Source organism: Mus pahari, chromosome 1 (assembly GCF_900095145.1).
Source record: "Mus pahari chromosome 1, PAHARI_EIJ_v1.1, whole genome shotgun sequence".
Classification (NCBI taxonomy): Eukaryota; Metazoa; Chordata; class Mammalia; order Rodentia; family Muridae; genus Mus; species Mus pahari.
The window spans coordinates 72,946,864-72,969,285 of record NC_034590.1 but is presented as its reverse complement, the minus strand read 5'-3'; the positions used below and the strand labels follow the sequence as shown (position 1 = coordinate 72,969,285).

The 22,422-nt window shown below is 44.3% G+C and overlaps 2 protein-coding genes across 4 annotated transcripts in view; both read left to right on the top strand.

Annotated features, from left to right (window-relative positions):
* Nucleotides 1-15,071, top strand: part of Nup98 (nucleoporin 98) — a 92,056-nt gene extending 76,985 nt beyond the window's left edge. For all 3 annotated transcript variants that reach the window (XM_021221888.1, XM_029534880.1, XM_021221889.2), the window contains exons 24-33: nt 1,149-1,378; nt 4,145-4,411; nt 5,111-5,268; nt 6,791-6,934; nt 7,945-8,087; nt 9,223-9,444; nt 10,145-10,386; nt 10,840-10,994; nt 13,629-13,740; nt 13,829-15,071. In XM_021221888.1, the coding sequence (XP_021077547.1) occupies nt 1,149-1,378; nt 4,145-4,411; nt 5,111-5,268; nt 6,791-6,934; nt 7,945-8,087; nt 9,223-9,444; nt 10,145-10,386; nt 10,840-10,994; nt 13,629-13,740; nt 13,829-14,046 (1,891 nt within the window). In that variant the 3' untranslated portion in view covers nt 14,047-15,071. The remainder of the gene's footprint in view (nt 1-1,148; nt 1,379-4,144; nt 4,412-5,110; nt 5,269-6,790; nt 6,935-7,944; nt 8,088-9,222; nt 9,445-10,144; nt 10,387-10,839; nt 10,995-13,628; nt 13,741-13,828) is intronic.
* Nucleotides 15,072-17,742: 2,671 nt separating this feature from the next.
* Nucleotides 17,743-22,413, top strand: Chrna10 (cholinergic receptor nicotinic alpha 10 subunit). Its single transcript, XM_021211776.1, has 5 exons — nt 17,743-18,201; nt 18,906-19,051; nt 19,272-19,426; nt 20,024-20,556; nt 21,198-22,413. The coding sequence occupies exons 1-5, from the start codon at nt 17,916-17,918 to the stop codon at nt 21,644-21,646; spliced, it is 1,569 nt and encodes a 522-aa protein (XP_021067435.1). The 5' UTR covers nt 17,743-17,915; the 3' UTR covers nt 21,647-22,413.
* The last annotated feature ends 9 nt before the right edge of the window (nt 22,414-22,422 follow it).

The window sequence follows — 22,422 nt, the reverse complement described above, 5'->3', positions numbered from 1 at the left end:
AAAAAAAAAAAAAGAAACTCAAGTGCTAAAGTGCTAATACTGCCCAGTAGAACTAGCATGCCCAGACCCTCACTTCAATCTCTAGCACAACAATTTAAAGCAGATACAAACAAAAGAATTAAGTAATTTAGACTCAGGCCATATGTGTTGGTATATGCATATAATCTGGTCACTTGGGAGATAAAGGCTGGAGAATCAGAAATCCATCGTCTTTCTTGGCTATATATCAAGTTTAGGGTTACATGAGATGTATCTCAAAATATTTGGTATGTATAAGCTTACCTTCATAACTTTTGGCACCTAAGTACTTATAAACTAGGCATTCTACATATAACTTTAGATGTTTAGATTTTGTAGTGTCCAAATAAGTCATGAAGCAAGTAATTACTGACTCCCATACTTGTACCGAGCTGAGCTTTGTTGCATTAAAATGTATTGGTTATCTTGCACTTTGTATCATTACTCATCCATGATTTTATAAACATCAGCATTGGTCACTTGGAAATTATTGTTCACTAATTTTATACATGTTGAAAAATATAAAGTTCTTACTATTTTAATAGACCTCATTAGTCTTTTTAAGATTTAAGAAGCTGACACTGTACAGAATATTTCCTACTCTTCCAGAGGACCCAAGTTTGGTTCCCAGCACCCACAGTGGACAGCTCATAGCCTCTTGTAACTCACTCCATAGTATCTGACACCTACTTCTGGATTCTACAGTCATCGTCTGCCCCTGACTACAATATATACACATAATACATAAAAATAAATCTTGAACAATCATTTATAAAAATAAAATTAGGTTCTGAGGGCTGTGAGTGTAGCTCAGTTGGTACAGTGCTTGCACAGTATGCATGAGGCTCTGGGTTTCATTCCCAGCACAGAATAAACCCAGTATAGTGGCCCGTGCCTGCATGTCTATAATCCCATCATTTTGGAGGAATCTGGAGGCAGGAAGAAGAGATTCAATATGATCCTTAGTTACATGTTCAAGACCAGCCTGGGCTACATGAAAATCTGTCTCAAAAAACAAACATTGCAGTGAAATGCCTTTTATTCTGTTGGAAGTCAGAAATAAAGCATAGGTTGGTTGTAGGGAAATTTCAGCTGTCTTCATTTTCTCACTCATCTGTTGTTTCTTCTAGTCTGTCTGAATCCCCATTCAAAGTTCATTTGGAAAAACTCGGCTTAAGACAGAGGAAGCTGGATGAAGAGCTGCAGTTATACCAGACACCTCTCGAGCTCAAATTAAAACATAGCACTGTCCATGTAGATGAGCTGTGTCCTCTCGTCGTCCCCAATCCTGGGGTTTCGGTCATTCATGATTATGCAGATTGGGTTAAGGAGTCACCCAGAGATTTACTGGAACTACCAAGTAAGTACACATCATGCTGCTAGCCTTTGTTCCGGGAGGTGGGTTAATAGAAGCACGTGTTTCTAGGGGGATGTACTTCCTTATGGGTATCAGATGACTTCCTATGCTTACACATTGTTACAGTTTACCTGGAACAAGAAAGAAATTATGAGTTACTGTCTTTAATCATTCTTATGGCTTGTAATTTATAAATACTTCCTCAAAGACCCACAGCTAGTCAAAACCCTCAGATTTTGGTAATTGTATTCCTTTTATTTCAAACCAAGATATTTAACTATGTGTTTTGCAAATCATCTTTATGAAAGGAAAAAATTTCCTCTCTAAAATTGCCTTTAATTAGATTTTAAAAATAATAGTAACATGAGAGTAAGTGAAGGGAAACCCTTTAACTGACAAATAACAAGGACATTTAGTAACTATGCTTGTTGTTATGTGCAGAAAGTTTAGATTTATAGCTATCAGTGCGTCAGGAGCTATGCAATTATTTGCCTTTTATCATTATTAACATATGCTAACAATATGTGTGTGTTTGTGTATCTGTGTGTAAACATACTTTAATCATACTCACCCCCTTTTATTCCCTTTTTGTTTTGTTTTGTTTTTCCGAGACAGGGTTTCTCTGTGTAGCCCTGGCTGTCCTGGAACTTATTCTGTAGACCAGGCTGCCCTCGAACCCAGAAATCTGCCTGCCTCCGCCTCCCGAGTGCTGGGATTAAAGGTGTGCGCCACCACGCCTGGCTCATTCTCTTTATTTAACTTTATCTCTTCCATATCCGCACTGGTCTCCTTACTCATTGTGTGTGTCTGCCAGTCTGTCTTTTTGTCTGTTTTTCTTTTTTGAGACAGGCTTGCTTTGTGTAGCCCACTAAGCACAGCTTGACTTTTTTTAACTTTCTTGTTTCCTACCTTTCACTTAGAAAAGAAGACTGGTTTTATCTTGTTTTGTTTGGAGTGACTGGCTTTGCTTACCATCCATTTACCTGCAAATGCCATTGTTTAATTCTTTGTGGCTCAGTAAACCTCCCCCATGTAATATAGACTGCACTTTCTCTATCTAGTCCTCTGTTGATAAGGCTTGTAAGATCAAGGCTTATTCCCTAACTTGTCTGTTGGAAATCAAGCTACAGACACAGTGTTCGGGTATCTTTTATGAGTTGACTTTCATTCTTTGGGGTAAGAAGTCATATAGCCAAAAAAAAAAAAAAAAAAAAAAAAAAAAAAAAAAAAAACATATAGAAAAAACATAAAACATTTCAATTTTTTTCAGGAACCTCCATACTTGTTGCCATGGTGACTGGACTAATTTATGTATCCAGCAACAACATATAAAAATTCCTTTTTCTCTAAACACTGTCAATCAGTACTTGTTAATTTTTGAGTAGTTTGGTTTTTATTTTTTCTTAATATTAATCATTCCACCTAGATTGAAATGCAATCTCAAAAGAGTTTTGATTTGCATTTTTCTGATGGCTAAAGATTTGTACTTCATTTGGAAAGTATTGGCTCATTTGCTTAACTACTTACTGATTTGTTTGTTTGTATGGGGTTTGTTTTATTTTGTTTTGTTTTTCAAGACAGGGCTTCCCTGTGTTGCCCTGACTGTCTTGGAATTTATTCTGTAGACCAGGCTGGCCTCAAACTCAGAGATCCATCTGCCTCTGCCTCCCAAATGCTGGGATTAAAGGTGTGCACCACCATGCCCTGCTCTGCTGTTATCTTTTATTCTAGATCTTAATCCCCTGTTAAACAGATTGCAAAGATTTCCTCCCATTTCATAATCTGTCTTTTCACCATTAAATTTTTTACAGTGCAAAAGCTCTTGAGTATGTATAATAATAATAATTAATAGTTTAAAAAAACAACTTGTTATTAGAGTCTTCTGCAGGAAGGCATTGTGTAGGCTTATATCTTAGCATTTAAACAGTGTTTTCCTGTTTCATTTTAAATTGTCAGGTCTTAAAGTCTTTGATTCATTTTGAATTGATTAGATTCAAAGTTAGGTATAGGACTCTGCCTTCAGTCTCCAACACTGAAATATGCAGTGTGCTAGCACCTCTTGTTAAATAGCTATCTGTTCTCTAAATGTTTTGGGCATCTTCGTATGGCAGGCCCTGTATTATATTTAATTTGTCTATGGTTGGTGTGTGTGTGTGTGTGTGTGTGTGTGTGTGTGACTGTGTGACTCAAATGTAAACTTGCAGGACAACAGCCTAGCAGAGTCTGTATTTCTACCAGATGTCTCTGAGAATGCTAACGCAGTCTGCTGCTGTTGTGGGGAATAAAGTGCTGTTGGTAAATGAGTTCCAGCACCTACATGGAGACTCATGGCCATCTTTAACTCCAACTAGTGCCCTCTTCAGGCCTCTGTGGCCATATTGCACAAACATGGCGTATAGACAGACAGACAGTCAGACTATTCATACACATAAAATAATTTTTTAAATGCATTTTGTAGCAAAATTTGGTCAAATTAGAAAATCTCCTCTTGACCATCTCAGTTAATAGCCATAATTAGGCTAAGAAATTTTGTTTAAAGAAGCATCAGATTGTTACCTAAGTATCGAAGGTATCGCAGGCACATGGAGGGAGCAAATACACCATATACTTGTGCAGCTTATAAATTGAGATGAACAAATTGGGAGAAATGAGCTGGCAAACTTGAGTGAGTGGGTTTTGTGCTGATGTATATTGCCCCACCATTAATGATGGCCTCTCAAGAGTTATTGCCAAACTTTAAATCGTCGGTTGGTTTTTGTACTTTCTTAGTTGTGAAGCACTGGAGCCTGACATGGACATTATGTGAAGCCCTATGGGGCCACCTGAAGGAGCTTGACAGCCAGCTGGATGAGCCCAGCGAATACATTCAGACTCTGGAGCGGAGAAGAGCTTTTTCCCGCTGGCTGTCGCATACTGCTGCGCCTCAGATTGAAGAGGAAGTCTCCTTAACCCGCAGAGACAGTCCCATAGAGGCTGTCTTCAGCTACCTCACGGGCAGTAGGATAAGTGAGGCGTGTTGTCTGGCACAGCAGTCAGGTAAGAATGAGATCCTCTCTACCACTACCTACTTCCCCACACTACCCCTGCCTCTCAGTTGTAATTTCCTTCTAAATATATCCAAGTAAGATTATTGGTTCCAAGTCTTGTTTTCCTAAACAATTCTCTGGAACCTTAATTATTATTTATTTATTTAAATTTTTATTATATGCATTTGTAATTAAATGATCTTATTATATGCATTTGTAATATAAATCAAAAAATGCAGGTGAATAGAAAGCAATAGGACAAAAATCACCCAAATTCATTTAAATGAGTGATTTGTACTTAGGTGGTTATCCTTATAATGCATAGAGTATGCACAAAGATAAGCATATAGGACAACATGTACATGCAAATGGTTCAAAGTTGCTGTCCAGGTTGTCCTCATAGTACAGTGGTGAGTATCCTTCGTTATCAAAGATAGCTCCCTGAAGAAAAGCTGGGCCAGGACAGAAACCCTGTATGAGAGAAACAGACTGAGATCCACCTGCTTCTGCCTCACAGATGCTGGGGTTAAAGGTGTATGCCACCATTGCCCAGTTTTAGCAGTTTTTAAATATACGACATTGGCATATTCCTTTGACAACTGCTGAACTGAGTCTTGCCTCCCAAACCTGGAAGAAGATGGTGATAGCCTGTGTTTCATTAGTCCGTAGATCCTTAGTCCTCATGAGAAAACTTGTGTTTCTCTTATAGGTGACCATCGCCTTGCCCTTCTTCTGTCTCAGTTGGTGGGAAGCCAGTCAGTCCGGGAGCTGCTCACCCTGCAGTTGGCTGATTGGCATCAGCTCCAGGCCGACTCCTTCATCCACGATGAGCGTTTGCGCATATTTGCCCTGTTGGCTGGAAAACCGGTAATGTCATATTTATTTTCTTGTAAATCTTAGACTATTAATATAACTGACAGTTTGGCCTTGTTTCTAGGTAGAAATATTTTCAACTTAAAGTGTCAGTTAGTTGGGCATGGTGGCATACCTTTAGTCCTAGCACTTGGGAAATAAGATTCAGGTGGATCTCTGTGAGATCTGTGACAAAACTCAGTTTAATCCAGTCTGGGTTCATCCTGAGAGGCGGGCTGGCCTGAAATGGAATGTGCGAGAGAAAAATGGAGCCAAGACAATATTTTACTGATCAAAGCTCGAAGTTTAATGTAGGAACTCAGTTTATATAGTGTGGGAAAAAACCCCAGTCCCCAACCCCCAGTCTTTGAAGGCACAGGTGAATGTCCGTGAGTGGGTCCAAGGATCAGGGTACAGATGAATGTTCATAGGCGTAGGCGGGTCCAAAGGATGTTGTCTTTTGGGACAAACGGTCTTCTCAGCAGGCAGTGGAGACAAGGCACAGCAGAGCAGCTCTGGTGGATCTGAAGCTTACTGCTGGTGGATCTTAGTGCCTGCAGGGGGCTGGGTTTTGAAGGACAGTGATTCGCGTAAACCGTAAGGTAGGCTTGGCGGATAACTGCAGGTGGTCCAGTGGCGACAGAGAGCTGGGCGACCCCAACAGAGATCTAGACCAAGTTCAAGACAAACCTGGTCTAGAGAGGTCCAGGGTAGCCATGGCTACTTAGGAGACCCTGTCTCAAAAAAAGAATTTTTAGAAAAAGAAAATTATTACATTTGTTTGTGTTTTTGCACACTTGTTCTCAAGCATATGTGTATACACTATGGCATGTGTATCAAGAACAAAGGATAATATGCCAGAGTTGATTCTCTCCTACCTAGTGGGTCTTGAGAGTCAAACAGGTCCTTAGGCTTTACCCATTCAGCCATCTCACTGGCCTAAAAATACTTTATTAATTAATATAAACTTGAAATAATATTGGGGCTGGCAAGATGGCACAGCAGGTAAAGAAACTCACTTGCTGTCCAGCCTGAAACCTGGTCAGTCAGTCCCTGTAACCACCTCTTCACACACCATGGCATGCATATATGCTCACATACAAAAAGTCTATCCTATATCAGTAATATTTACATAGTAAACAATGTATAATTATGTCTTTTCAGACATTTTAAAATTTATATTGATGTATAAGTTCATATTTGCACAGTTTTCCAATGTATTGCTGTTTTTAATAGCCACAACTCTTCATTTTACCAATAATGGAGTAATTATTTTAATCCAGTTTTTGCTGTTTACTCTTTGATTATCTCTTGTGTCTGTATGTCTTTCTCATACCAATTATGGCAAGAAAATGGGAGGAGAGATTTCACATCGAAGCCATAACATTAAGACTGGATGTGGTGGCATACTCCCTTAATCCCAGCAGAGGCAGGATGATCTCTTGGTTCAAGGCTAATACAAGTGATCAGCTTATAGACAGGCAGTAGTAACCAAGGCAACCTAAAGGTGACATGGTAATGCTCTTGTCTCCTGCAGGTGTGGCAGCTCTCAGAGCAGAAACAAATCAATATTTGCTCCCAGCTAGATTGGAAACGAACACTTGCTATCCATCTTTGGTATTTGCTTCCACCAACCGCCTCCATTTCCAGAGCTCTCAGCATGTATGAAGAAGCATTTCAGGTATGTGTGTATTCAGAAGAGCCAGGTGAGAACTCTAGTGGGTGCTTTGTCTTTCCAAAGAAGTCCTGCAAGCTGGGTATGGTAGGCACGCCTTTAATCCCAGCACTCAGGAAGCAGAGGCAGGCGGGTTTCTGAGTTCGAGGCCAGCCTGGTCTACAAAATGAGTTCCAGGACAGCCAGGGCTGTACAGAGAAAGCCGGTCTCGAAAAGCAAACAAACAAACAAAAAAAGTTTAAAAAAAAACAAAAAAACTTTTACCTTGCTTGCCTCTAGATAGGGCTCCTCTTCAACTTCTACCATTTACTTTCTTTTCAGAGAATGGGGGTGGTTCCTTTTGTTGTTGTTGTTGTTGTTGTTGTTGTTTGTTTGTTTTCCTTTATTTCCTTTGTGGGGACTGTTTGAGACATGGTTTCTGTTTTTTTTCTACTTCTACATAAAGTGATTTTTCACTTAAGACTAGCTTATCCCTTTGAGAATTGCTTAAGCCTGACATCAGGTTAAATTTGCCCCTTATTAACATTTAAGCTGAAAATTTTCAATGACATCTCATATCCCTTGTCATTAGAAAGTTGTTTTGAGCCAGATGTGGTGCACCCCTTTACTACCAGTGCTTGCAGGCAGGTGAAGCTCTGTGAGTTCTAGGCTAGCCTGGTCTAAATAGTGAGTTCTAGGACACCCAGGACTACATAGAACAGCTGTCCTCAACCTGTAGGTCATGACCCCCTTAGAGGTCAAACAACCCTTTCATAGGAGTCACCTACAACCATGAGAAAACACAGATATTTACATTACAGTTAATAACAGTAGCAAATAGCAGTTATGAAAGGCAATGAAAATAACTGCATGGTTGGGGTCACCACACCATGAGGAGCTGTATTAAAGGGTTTCCGCATTAGCAAGGCTGAGGACCACTGACAGAGCTTGTCTATACAGGTATCTTAATGGTTGAGACATGTCACTACTCACTGAAAAGATGTGTTAGAATGCTTTTTCAAACTCTTCCTTTTCAGAGTACGCCTGAGGGCGATAAATATGCCTGCTGCCCCCTTCCTTCTTACCTGGAGGGCTACGGCTCTATGGTAGAGGAAGAAAAAGAATCCCGGAGACCACTTCAAGATGTTTGCTTTCATCTTCTAAAACTCTACAGTGACAGGTAAACTAGGCCCAAGGTGGTAATCACTCAATCAGTCATTGAGATAAATAAGGATGCAGCGGGATAGGAAAATCACAGCAAACTGTCAACACAGTGCACACGTTTCTGTCAAACTTCCTAAAGCGATTTAGGGATTAATCCTCAGTCCTAAATCTTTAGGGCAGGATTGTTACTCTAAATTAATATTGTTGTTTCAGGAATTTACATAGTTGCAATCATTTGTATTCTTTTGTGCCTGTCTTTTTACTCAGCATGATGCTAAGATTTATCCATGATAATGTGAACAACCGAAGTTGGTTTGGGGTAGATATTTGTTTTGGCACTACAGAATTTTGCATAATTTACATCCTGCTTTGCTGGTGTGTAGATATTATTGGTTTGGCTGTAAGGGATAAAACTGCTGTGGATATTTACAAAACTCACTGTGTTAAGCCAGGTCTTTGTCACAGCTCCTTGGGAGACTGAGGTGAGGATGGTTCACAAAAGCCCAAAAGTTTCAGTCCCCTGGGCAATGTAACAAGAATGCTTTGCTGGGCGTGGTGGCGCACGCCTTTAATCCCAGCACTCCGGAGGCAGAGGCAGGCGGATTTCTGAGTTCGAGGCCAGCCTGGACTACAAAGTGAGTCCCAGGACAGCCAGGGCTACACAGAGAAACCCTGTCTCCAAAAGACAAAAAACAAACAAACAAAAAGAATGCTTATTATTTCACATTCTCACTGGTGATGTATAAAATCTCTAATTGTTGGATGTCCTCTTTAGAATTCGGTATGATATGTAGAGGTACTCTCTGTATGTTGTATATATTATACATTTTTCTTTATTTTGGTTGTTTGAGATTTTGTGTCTAAATAGACTGGCCTAGGATTCACTCTCCCATGAGTTAGGATTATAATATTGTCCATGAAATAAGTTCTTACTAAGAAAGAGAATGGGCTGGTTAGTGGCTCATATTTTTAATCCCAGCCTTCAGGAGTCAGAAGCAAGTGGATCTATGAGTTTACAGCCAGTCTCATCTACAGATGGAATTTCAGGATAGCCAGGGCTTTGTTATACAGAGAAACCTTGTCTCAAATAACCTGTTCAGTACAGGTGACCTGCCGCTGAGTATCCTGACTGAATACTTTCTTCTCCTCAGACATTATGATCTCAATCAGCTATTAGAACCCCGAAGCATAACTGCAGATCCTTTGGACTACCGCCTAAGCTGGCACCTTTGGGAAGTGCTACGTGCTCTTAACTATACCCATCTCTCAGAACAGTGTGAAGGTGTGCTACAGGCCAGTTATGCTGGCCAACTGGAAAGTGAAGGACTCTGGGAGTGGGCCATCTTTGTCTTCCTGCACATTGACAACTCAGGGTGAGTGAAGAGTCATTGAACCCACTGGGAATATCCAGCACCTCAGGGCAGTACCTAAGGATTGCTTTTCAGGTCTGGTTCAGTAAGTGATTGCTTACAGTGGTTCTCAATTTGTGGATCTTGATCCCTTTGGGAGTCAAAGGACCCTTTCACAGGGCCATCTAAGACTATCAGAAAACACAGAGATTTACATTATCGTTCATAACAGTAGAAAAATTATGAAGCAGCAACAAAAATAATTTTTTGGTTAGGGGGTCATAACAACATGTGTTAAATTGTTGCAGCATTAGGAGGGTTGAGAATCACAGGCTTAGAACATCTGTTAGATACAGCCATGTGATAAATCTCAAAGGGCCTGGAGAGATGGCTCATCAGTTAAGAGCATTTGGCTTCTTTTCCATGGGATCTAAGTTCAGTTCTCAGCACCCATGTTGGGTTACTCACAACTGCCTGTGGTGACTCCAACTCTGAAGATCCAACACCTGTGACCTCCAAAGGGACCCTGTATTCATGTGCACATACATACCAACACACACATTTACTCATAATTGAGATTTGACTTTGTGGTTTGTTTTGTTTTTTAAGTTTGAAGTGGTCCTCTAAAGATGAAATTGCCCCTTTGAGTAACTGCCCAGGGGACCATCTCAGTGTCCACCATAGCCTTCTCCAGACCAGGAATGATGCTCTGTCTACCCCACAGCATGCGTGAGAAGGCTGTTCGAGAGCTGCTGACAAGGCACTGCCAACTGTCAGAGACCCCTGAGTCTTGGGCTAAGGAGACGTTCCTCACACAGAAGCTTTGTGTGCCTGCTGAGTGGATTCACGAGGCCAAAGCGGTTCGAGCACACATGGAATCCAATACGCACTTGGAGGCCCTCTATTTATTTAAAGCTGGTCACTGGAACCGCTGCCACAAACTAGTCATTCGGCACCTAGCTTCTGGTGAGTGCAGACCCCCAGGTAACGCTGCTGTGCTCCCGAGTTACCCCTATGAACCATGAACCTTCATGGTAGTTCAAGCAGAGATAGTATTCAGTTCAGGACATGGCAGGTTTAGTTTAATTTTCTACCAAGAGACGGCGAAGAGACTTGTTCTGAGCAAGGGTCTATGAGGTGGGGAAAGATAGCATTGTTGTAGTTAACACAAACGTTCTTACTGTTCACTAAGCTCTGGTCACTTGTAGAAATGTTAACCAAGAACACCAGAAATAGTCACTCAGCAGCCTTAAGCCAGGAGTTCCTCACCTGTGCCTTTTCGACTTTCACAACATCTGCCTTGAAATTTTGAGAAACAGCATTCTTTGTCCTTCCTGCCTGCCTTAGATTTATGTCTGGTCTTCTAAACTGTTATGAATCACACCTTTGTACACTGAAATCAATGTTTTATTTCTTCAGATGCCATTATTAATGAGAACTATGACTACCTGAAAGGATTCTTAGAAGATCTGGCACCTCCAGAGCGCAGCAGCCTCATCCAAGCCTGGGAAACATCTGGGCTTGTTTACCTGGATTATATTCGAGTGATTGAAATGCTCCACCGTATTCAGCAGGTACCTACAACTCCCTAAGCCACTGTCTAGCTTTTCTTTTCATTGGTACTTAAAGCAGAGACTTCAAAGGACCATACTTTAACCCCAGCTCTTGAGAGGCAGAGGCAAACATATGTATCTGAGTTTCAGGACAGCCTGACTATGATCGAAACTAAAAGAAACCGTGGTGGCACACATATAATCCTAGCACTGGGGAAACGAGGCAGAAGGATCAGGAGTTTGAGGCCAGTCTGAGCTGTGGGTTTTTTTGTTGTTGTTTTTAAAGATTTATCTATTTATTATATGTTAAGTACACTGCAGCTATCTTCAGATACTTTTTTTTTCTTCTCGCTCTGGCCCCAATGCCTTGCTACTGTCTTCAGACACCCCAGAAGAGGGTATCAGATCTCATTACGGATGGTTGTGAGCCATCATGTGGTTGCTGAGATTTGAACTCACGACCTTCAGAAGAGCAGTCGGCGCTCATAACTGCTGAGCCATCTCTCCAGCCCTGAGCTGTGTTAAATGCATTGAACATGGAACTTAGGAGTTGTTTGTGCCTTACCCTAAGCCAGCCAGGATTCACTGTATATAGCCCATGTTAGCCCTTTTTAGTATACTTATTGGGAGTAGCGTGGTTATACATATCATAACACAGATGTGCAGGTTCCTAGACAAGTTGTGGAAGTGGGTTCTCTTCTGGGAGTCAGACTGGAGTCATCAGGCTTGGCAGCAAGCACCGCTACCTGCTGCTGAGCCATCTCGGTGGCTAGCTCTGCTGCTTTGTCCCCTCAAAAGTGTGAGTTACACTCTCTCTCACTCCCAAAATACAGGGTACATTTTTTTGAACCTGCCAAACCATGCTGTGTTTTTTTCACATGTCTATGTTCTTTAAGTTTGGGGGAGACCTTTTGTGTTGAGTATAGAAGTTCAAGCTTCTCAGGTCAGACTGTTAGGTTTGCCACACTGAGTAAGTAACTGAGTTTAACCTTTCCTCCTTTCCCCAGGAGGGTTGTGTGGGGTGATAGCTAGAGTAGTCAGTGCGTAGTCAATACAGTATGTATCCAACAGGGTTTTTATCCTCTGCTGATCACTAGCCCCAGGCCAGGCATATAGTGGCATACTTCAGTAGTCATTGAAGAAACATTTCTAGTTGATTCAGTTCATTTATGCAACGTAGTCTTTAAGAAGCCAAAATATGCTGAGTACTGTGGATTTGAGAGCATGTTTTTCCTTACAAAAGTAGATTTAGTGGAGAACAACGTGTGAGCAAGCCAGCAATACTACAGAGTAAAGGAAAAGTTCTATCATGGATTGTTGATTCTATGCCAGTCACAGTGTAGCACAATATCCACATTCATAACCTAATGAATACATGCAGACAAAACATCATGCACAAAATTTTTTTTTTTTTTTGGTTTTTTGAGACAGGGTCTCTCTGTGTAGCCCTGGCTGTCCTGGAACTCACTTTGTAGACCAGGCTGGCCTCGAACTCAGAAATCCGCCTGCCTCTGCCTCCAGAGTGCTGGGATTAAAGGCGTGTGCCACCACGCTTGTCTGCAAAGTGATGTCTTTAACTTCCCAGTTGTGTTTTGCTGTTTTCCTCTTTACCACACGCATTGCATATAAACACTTTACATCTCACAGGACTTGGCTGTTTCCTTTACCTGGAAAGCTCTACCATGTATGTTTTTTGGAAGGTCTCAGCTTCCAAATAGTCTCCCTAAAGAAGCTCTCCCAGCTCTGAAAAGACATCCAGTTTATTCCCACAGCTTACAATTCAAGGTTTTCTTGTCGATAAGGTTCGTGAAAGCAAGATGGCAGAGGGTAAGAGTAGTTCGTATTTAGGGATAAGTCAGTGAATTCTGCAAGACCTCTTTAAAGTGAGGTCTAGTGTACTGGTAGCCAAGCTTGGTGACCTGAGTTCAATAGGAGACTTCCTTCGATGCATACTTCCATGGCGAGTGTGACACAGTAGTGTAGCTAAGCTCCTAAGGTGTTTGAGGTGAGAAGTAATGGTGGAATGGAAGATTGGTATATTGGGCTAGAACTAAGGACTTAGAAATCAATACATTGACTATAATTGGAACCATAGGGATGGATCAGGAGAGTGTATCTCCTGCACTGTTTTAGAAATGGCTATGATCTTAGAATAAGGAGACATAAATGCTGGTTTAAATGTCACCTCTTATTACATGTGTGTCTCTGAGTGTCATACTATGTCTCTGAACCAGATTTATCCTAGGTATTTTGGTGTTGTGTAAAAACTTTGTGGTTTGTGAATCATGATCTCAAGACCTGTGCCGCCCAAGGCTCTTGTGTTCTTTCCCTTATGTTTACTGTTAGTGCCCTGTCCTCAGCAACTAGATAATAAGGTGGTAGATAGCAGGGGGTTTTCTTCCCCCGCTACCACTGTCATTAGGGTTTTGTGTAATCTGTGAGTGGGATTGCAGTATACATGGGGTTTTTGTTTTGGTGGTGGTACTGTTTTGTTTTTGGTTTTTGAGACAGGGTTTCTGTTTATAGCCCTGGCTATCTTGGAACTCATTCATAGACCAGGCTGGCCTCAAACTCAGATTCATATAAGTGCTGAGGTTAAAAGCATGTGAGGGAGAAGCTTCTTTTGTCCTTACTGGTTTCTCTGTTTTCCTGTAGGTGGATTGCTCAAGTTATGAGCTAGAGCACTTACATACCAAAGTGACTTCACTGTGCAATCGGATAGAGCAGATTCCGTGTTACAACGCCAAGGATCGCCTAGCTCAGTCGGGTAAGCATGTGGGCTTTACTCTTTCATGGCTATTTCACCCCACACCAGTGCCACATTCTCAGCACTCACTCTGGTTTTTTCTCTCTAGATATGGCCAAGCGGGTAGCCAATTTACTTCGGGTAGTGCTGAGCCTTCAGCATGCTCCTGATGCCACCTCCAACTCAACGCCAGACCCTCAGCGAGTCCCTTTGCGTCTTTTGGCTCCCCACATTGGCAGGCTCCCCATGCCTGAGGACTATGCCTTGGAGGAACTGCGAGGCCTTACCCAGTCCTACCTTCGAGAACTGACTGTTGGGAGCCAGTGAGCCTGGTTCTTGCCATCACACTCATGCCCACTCACTCTCGACACACCACAGTCCCCAGCACTGTTTTAGTTGATACTTTGCCAATCTCTGGGAATCCTCCATTCCTTTCTGCTGCATCTTCTAGTTATTCAGGGGTTTTCCTAATACTGAGCATAGCCTACAATAGCTCATAAGGGCTTCTGGAACAACAACAAAGAAGAGAGGTCTCCATTTATCAACCTCAAGACCATTTTTTTTTTCTTTTGAAAAATGGTCAATAAAACCTCTTTGGCAGAACCTCCCAAAACCTAGGGAATTCTTTTCCACACTCAGCATTCTGACTCTCACCCCATGCCAGCATCTAACCTCCACCACTGCGATCCTTTTGTACCATGACTGTTTAACAGACATCTGGCATATGACTGACTGACCTTCCCTTACAGATTTGTTCCTCAAGTAGATTTCTCAGTAACAGTGGATTTGGGAGTCAAAAGAGAGTTGGACCTTGTTCTTTGGTAAATTTAAGATAGAAGGGCTGTCTGCCATAGAGGCAGAGATCTTCAAGGCTTTTACTCATGCCTTGTACATCCTTTGGACACCACACTATCATGCGCAGTGGCCCCAAGCCACAGAGAACAAGTCTTGAGAATCTCCAGAACTGCTCAGGCCCTTGATCATCGGTCATCTTCGATTTGCCAGAGGAGTTTGGATGAAGAATGTCAAGGGTGTCCCTCCCTGCCCTCCCATCTAGCCAAGAACATTTCCAAAAAGATAAAACTGTCACTGAGACAGGTCTGGATGCGCCCTAGGGGCAAATAGAGAAGGCCTTGACCACATTGCTGCTGGCTATAGGAAGTCCCAGGTACTAGCCAGAAACAGCTGATATTTGGGGCTGTCACAAACAATATGGCCACCCCTAGGTCTTTATGCATGAAGATTATGTAAAGGTTTTTATTAAAATATATATATATATAAATGATCTAGATTATTTTCCTCTTTCTGAAGTACTTTCTTAAAAAATAAAATAAAATTAAATGTTTATAGTATTCCTGGTGGTATTGACTTTCTCTTTGTGTTTTTGGAGACTCTCGAATCCTTGTCTGCGAAGAAACTGATCCTAAGTTAAAGAGCAAACAAGGAAGGGGCTGAGGGGTGAGTTCAGAGGGTCCGAGCACTAACCACACAGTCCAAGTTCAGATTTTAGAATCCTCAGAAAGAAAGGAGCAAGCTTGTTAGCACACATCTGTAATCCCAGCGCTCTGTATGCAGCACTCTAAGAGAACTTCTTACATGCATATATGTTTACATGTATCTTGCTCATATCCATCACTCCCACTCTCAATTCCCAGCATTCTGGTTTTGTTTGTTTTGTCTTTGTCTGAATTTATTAATATTTTATGTGTCTTGTGGTTTGCCTATATGTATTCACCACCTGTGTGCCTAGTGCCTGTGGAAGCCAGAGAGCATCAGATCCTCGAGAACTAGGATCTGGAACCGTTCCAAGCCACTTTATGGGTGCTGAGAGCCAAGCCTGGGTCCTCTTGGAGAAGCAGCCAGTGTTCTTCACCACTAAGCCATCTTCCAGCCCCATTTCTCAGAACTCTTAGAGGTGGAGACGAGCATCTCCCGGGAACTGATCTGCCATCTAGCCTGGAGACGGCAGCGTGACAGCAGGAATCAGGAGGAAGGCAGTAACAGTCTCCAAGTTGGCCTGACCTTGGGCACACATGATGGACAGTTAAATGCTGAGCTCAGATTCGGAGCACACTTTTCCCCATCTGCAGTAATAGGAATTGAACCCAAGTTCTTTGCATGCTAGGCAAGATCTCTACAGTTGAGCTACATCTAAACCCAAAGGCTAAGTTTGAATGGACAGATTTAGGGACAAGAAGTGATTGATAATTACTACACACAAATTTATGCACATAGATTCTAAATTGAAGTTGTTCATCTGAATATACTTTTATTTTTTTATTTTTGGTTTTTTGAGACAGGGTTTCTCTTTGTAACCCTGGCTGTCCTAGAATTCACTCTGTAGACCAGGCTGACCTCAAAACTCAGAAATCTGCCTGCCTCTGCCTCCCAAGTGCTGGGATTAAAGGCGTGCGCCACCACCGCCCGGCTCTGGATATACTTTTCTATTCAAAGCCTGCTCTGTTCTGGAGGTTCTTAAACCAGGAGTCAGTGCTTTCTAAGGTAGTAATGATTCCTGAACTGGCTGCTTCACACAGGCCTCTTTGAGGATCCAATGAGAATTCAAGTCTACTTGTGTCCTAATTGTTGAACCGAGGAGCGAGCAAATTCCAGGTTTAAACCAAAGACTTCTGCAGCATCATAGAATTGGAGGATAGGGCTGGCAAGATGGCTCAGCGGGTAAGAGCACCCGACTGATCTTCCGAAGGTCCAGAGTTCAAATCCCAGCAACCACATGGTGGCTCACAACCACCCGTAACAAGACCTGATGCCCTCTTCTGGAGTGTCTGAAGACAGCTACAGTGTACTTACATATAATAAATAAATAAATAAAAACAGCTACAGTGTACTTACATATAATAAATTAATAAATAAATAAATAAAATAAAGAATTGGAGGATAAAAGAACAGAGGGTCTGCTTTGTCTGAGTCTTCAGTTCAGTCCCTGAGGTCAGGAGTTGATTAGTTTGCAATCCTCCCTCCACGCTGACTCAGAATGGCCAGGCTTCTGGCAGAGAATTCTTGACTTTATTGTGCCAAAGGTGTTTCAAAAAGAATGTGCTCCAGCTCGTGGTTTTAGCGGCATTAAGGATTTTATTGGTGTGGGGAATACTTGATCTTAGGGCAAGTACTATTTTCTTTCTATTAGTTAAAAAAAAAAAAAAAGGAGGGCTGGGCTGTAGTTCTCTGTTGCTTGCCTAGCATGCAGGAAGCTCTTTTCAGAAGCCAATACTGCATAAACTGAGCATGGTGATGCCTGCCTGCCTATATCTCAGCACTTGGGAAGTGGAGGCAGGAGAGACAAGAGCTTGACTAATTGGGACTAAAAGGGCAGCACATAAACTGGGAGATGAGCACATAATTGTAACCCAAATATTTGGGAGGTGGAGGCAGAAGTTCGTGGTCATCTTCAGCTACACAGGATTCAAAAGTGTAAGTCTTCTGAATAATCCTCACTGTGACCCTTTAACTGCTAATCCCTAACCCTAACCCTAACCCTGATCAGCCCTTCCCACCTGTCCCCAGAATTTAGGTACTGGGTAGAGTATCGGCCTGGAAACACTACAGGGACTGAGGAAGTGCTTCACAGAACCATCTGAAGTGGTCTGACTCAGCTCACTCCCATGAGAACGGCAGAGCTTAGCTGGACAAAACCCCTGAGTCTAAGGTGTCCAGTCCCTTGCTGGGAGGAAAGGTGCTGGTCTAAAATGAGCCTCTAGAATTCAATGAATGTAGCTGGGCTGGGGTGGGGTGACAGTTCTCATTCACAGGCCTTAGCCCCATATACTTTTAAAGCATAATGTTTTATACTTTCAGATCCTGGCATCTCTAAACCTTCCCAACCCCCAGGACTCTGAGTTACACCATTTGAATAATTTAGGACCCAGCACCCTCAGGTGTCAGTTTCAGTTGTTCTGTTCCCATGGGCACCGGTATGCCAACCCTGCAATTAAGCTTAAAGAAGTCAGTGGAAGAGGGGCTGCTCTCCAGTGCCTCAAACCCTGATACAAGTTCCTGGCCCTATTCTGCTGAGAGCAGCAGGCTTGCTCAGAGCCCAGGTACAGGGAATGGATTGAAGGGGGTTTGGGGTGCTGTAAAAGGAGAAGAAAGGGGGAGAGAGGAAAGAAAACAGAAACCAAGACCATTACAGAGGAAGAAAGCAAATTGAGACAGAGGTAAAAGGGGGCACTAGTTATATGGAAAGGAACAGAAGATGGAGCCAGAGAGGCTGGGAAGAGCAAAGAAGGAGAAACGGCAGATACAAGGGCCAAGTACAGTACCGAGGGCAGCTGCAAACAGGAGACCAGAAGGAAAGCCTCAGTCTCTGGTTCCCAGGTACTGTCCACCTCATCCGTGCCAGCCGGGCCTGTTGCTTCACATCTCTCCTCAAGACTTGCCTACCTTCTGGTTGTGGTAGCAACATGGGGACCAGAAGCCACCTCCTGGGTCTGGGGTTTCTGCTCCTGCTCTTTCTCCCTGCAGGTAATGAACCAGGTATATCTGACACCGCCATTATTCCTGTCCACCACAAGCCTCCAGTCCCTACCCTTCTCTTCAGTGCCTGCTGAGAGCTATCTGGGGAATGTGGAGGAGAGGGTGCTGAAGATGGGGATGGGGAAGCAGTAACTATGTAAAAAGTCAGGTGTGGGGGGCTGGTGAGATGGCTCAGTGGGTAAGAGCACCCGACTGCTCTTCTGAAGGTCCGGAGTTCAAATCCCAGCAACCACATGGTGGCTCATAACCATCGGTAACAAGATCTGATGCCCTGTTCTGGAGTGTCTGAAGATAGCTACAGTGTACTTACATATAACAAATAAATAAATCTTAAAAAAAAAAAAAAAAAGTCGGGGGGGGACCCAAAAACCTATAACCTCAGTGCTGTAGGAACCTGAGCCAGGAGGATTGCTGGGATTGCTAGCCAACCAGACTAGCTGGAAAAAAAAAAGGCAAATTGCAAGTTCAGTACGAGACCCTGTCTCAAGAGAACAGGGTAGGAAGTAATAAAGCCAGAAACCCAGTCCTCTCTGGCTTCTGTGCATACCTGAAGTCATACGAGCAAATGGGCACAGAGCATCAGAAATGTGTGAGACCACGGGACAGGTGCCAAGGCTCTATCTAGCTGGGGGGTGGAGGGTGTGAACAGAGGCCCCTGGGTGACAGTCAAATTCTTCTCATTCACCCTCTAGAGTGTCTGGGAGCTGAGGGTAGACTGGCTCACAAGCTGTTTCGTGACCTGTTTGCCAACTATACAAGTGCCCTGAGACCAGTGGCAGACACAGACCAGACTCTAAATGTGACCCTGGAGGTGACATTGTCTCAGATCATTGATATGGTATGATATGGTAGTGGTGGGATGTGTGAATCGAGGGAAGAAGGACCATCTCCTAATGATCTTTTTCCTATGTGTTAATAACTTCAGTTCAAGCCTGGATGGGAACTGGGCTGTTTGAGCAAGCCGGGTTTGTGTGTACTAACCGGAGAGCTCTCTGAGGGAGTACGCGTGAAAAGGGCAGTGAGTGTAGAGAAACATGTCCGTTGTCTGCCCCTGCCAGGATGAACGGAACCAGGTGCTGACCTTGTACCTGTGGATCCGGCAGGAGTGGACAGACGCCTACCTACACTGGGACCCCAGAGCCTACGGTGACTTGGATGCCATCCGAATTCCCAGCAGTCTAGTGTGGCGACCAGACATCGTACTTTACAACAAGTACTTCCTGTCTGCCCCCTTTTTCTTTAGAGTTGCCCATTTGGCCCTGACATGCACCGAGTCCTCTCCCAACACCTAACAGAGTTGCTTAGTCATCTAAGAAACTTGTCCCTGGGGCCCCTCTGAGGAGCTCTTCACCACTCCACATCACTTTCAGGCCAACTCAAGCTTGATGGCTGCAAGGAACCTGCTCTGTGGTCCAAGCCGGTCCATGTGCTCCTCCTCTGTGGCAGCTCCACCCTCCCATGCTCTGGGGCCACTTGAGATCTCACCAGTCAATAGCCTAGTCCTTAGGGCACTCCTTTATGCCACCTTTAGGTGCTTTGCATCTCCCAGCCAACACACAGCACTGTGTATCTTTCTGGGTTCATCTAATGAGTTCTACAGGTGACTCCCTAGGTCTGTAAGGTTTGCAGAAGTCTTAAACTCTGCTCCTGGTCCCAGGTCCTTCTAAGCCTTCAAACTCTGCCTCCTCTAGACCTTCAAAGACTAATGAGGTTCACACCGCTGTGCTGATCTGACCACTAAAGCCCAGCTAGTGACAATAGATCCACCCTGTTCACGGGCCCAGGTGAATCCTGTCCTGCTTGTCCACAGGGCAGACACGCAGCCACCTGCCTCAGCCAGCACCAACGTGGTTGTGCGGCACGACGGCGCTGTGCGCTGGGATGCACCGGCCATCACACGCAGCTCGTGCGGTGTGGATGTGTCTGCCTTCCCATTTGACGCTCAGCGCTGCGGCCTGACCTTCGGCTCATGGACGCACGGCGGGCACCAGCTGGATGTGCGACCTCGGGGCACTTCTGCCAGTCTGGCCGACTTCGTGGAGAATGTTGAATGGCGTGTGCTGGGCATGCCAGCGCGCAGGCGCGTGCTCACCTACGGCTGCTGCTCTGAGCCCTACCCAGACGTGACCTTCACTCTGCTGCTCCGCCGCCGCGCAGCTGCCTACGTGTGCAACCTACTGCTGCCCTGTGTGTTCATCTCCCTGCTGGCACCACTGGCCTTCCACCTGCCCGCTGACTCCGGGGAGAAGGTGTCTCTGGGCGTCACCGTGCTCCTGGCGCTCACGGTCTTCCAGCTAATCCTGGCCGAGAGCATGCCACCTGCAGAGAGCGTGCCACTCATTGGTGAGTCTGAGGGATTGGGAGAGTGGACACTAGGTCAGAAGAGTGACCGCTGCAGAGGATGAGAGAGCGTAGACCTGTCTGGGGGAACACCCCTCACTGCTGGGGCCTTGATGGAGGAAGATCTGGTGCCCAGAGTCATAAAAACAAACTATAGTGATAGCTGGGTGTCACAGGAGCAATACTATGAACGCCAATAGGTTATTCCAGGTGTACAGACAGGACAGTTCAGGTTGCAACAGCAATCCGCAATCAGATCCAGTAGGGAAGAAAGAAAATAGGTTGCAGATACCTTCGGAGACCTAACTGGGATGAAAAGTGGGTAAACTTAGCTTTTTTTTTTTTTTTTTTTTTTTTGGTTTTTTTTTTTTCAAGACAGAGAAGACAGGGTTTCTCTGTATAGCCCTGGCTGTCCTGGAACTCACTTTGTAGACCAGGCTGGCCTCGAATTCAGAAATCCGCCTGCCTCTGCCTCCCAAGTGCTGGGATTAAAGGCGTGCGCCACCACGCCCGGCCTTAGCTCTTACCTTATCCTTCCCCTCATCGGGTCTGAGGGCCTGATGCTGTCCCTCTTTCCATTTATAATGAGCCAGCTGGGAAGCTTCATTTCCTGTTTGGGGCTCACAATGCTCTCTGTCCCACAGGAAAGTACTATATGGCCACTATGACCATGGTCACATTCTCCACAGCGCTTACCATCCTCATTATGAATCTGCATTACTGTGGCCCTAATGCACATCCTGTACCTGCCTGGGCTCGGGTCCTCCTGCTGGGACACCTAGCCAAAGGCCTGTGTGTGCGGGAACGAGGGGAACCCTGTGGACAGTCCAAGCCACTAGAGTCAGCCCCCAGCCTCCAGCCTCCACCAGGTCCCCCAGCGGGCCCTTGTCATGAGCCACGATGTCTATGCCACCAGGAAGCCCTTCTGCATCACGTAGCTTCCATTGCCGGCACCTTCCGCAGCCACCGGGCTGCCCAGCGCCGCCATGAAGATTGGAAGCGCCTGGCTAGAGTGATGGACCGCTTTTTCCTAGGCATCTTCTTCTGCATGGCTCTGGTCATGAGCCTCCTGGTACTGGTGCAAGCCCTGTAAGGGCCAGGAACTGGATTTTAGGGAGCTGTGGTCACCTCAACAGCACCAGGCAGGGATGGCAGGGCCCAGGTGGTTGTTGGTACTCAGAAACACTAGCCAGACTCTCTGCTAAGAGTCAGAGACACCTCTTCAGCACTTCAGCACTTCTGACCTCACAACCCACAAACAGCCTTTGCGATCTACTTGCCCTAATGGAAGGGGATCTAAAGCCTGCCTCTCCCCTAATTCCAACATGATTGAGGTCAAAGTACAGACTTGGAAGCTATGACTCAGTGCTAGCTGAGCACGGTGATATAATTCCAGCACAAGGAGGCTGAGGCAGAAAGATTACCTTAAGTTCTGTAGCCTGAGCTACAGAAATTTTTGTCTAAAAATAAATAACCACCCCCGTGTCTACACTCAGAATCATAGCTATTAGCTGGCAGAATCCAGGTTATTTTCCTTTGTCGAGATACAGTCTCACTATGTAGTCCTTGCTGGCCTGGAATTTGCTATGTAGCCCAGGCTGGCTTTGAACTCACACAGATCCACATGCCTCTGCCTCTCCAAACACAGGTGCCACTATGCCTGGCTAGGGTGTAGGTTACTAACTAAAGAGTCAAAGCTACACATTTGCTTGTCACCCTTAGCAGTTGCTGTTACAGATTCTCATCTTGCTCCTCTCTGCTTAGGCTCTCCCGGGAGGGAAGTCACTGTCTAGTTTCCAGAACAGAAGGCTGTGTAGACATTTGACTCGGAGCTTTGATCCATAATAAATGAGTGCTCCCAGCGCCTCT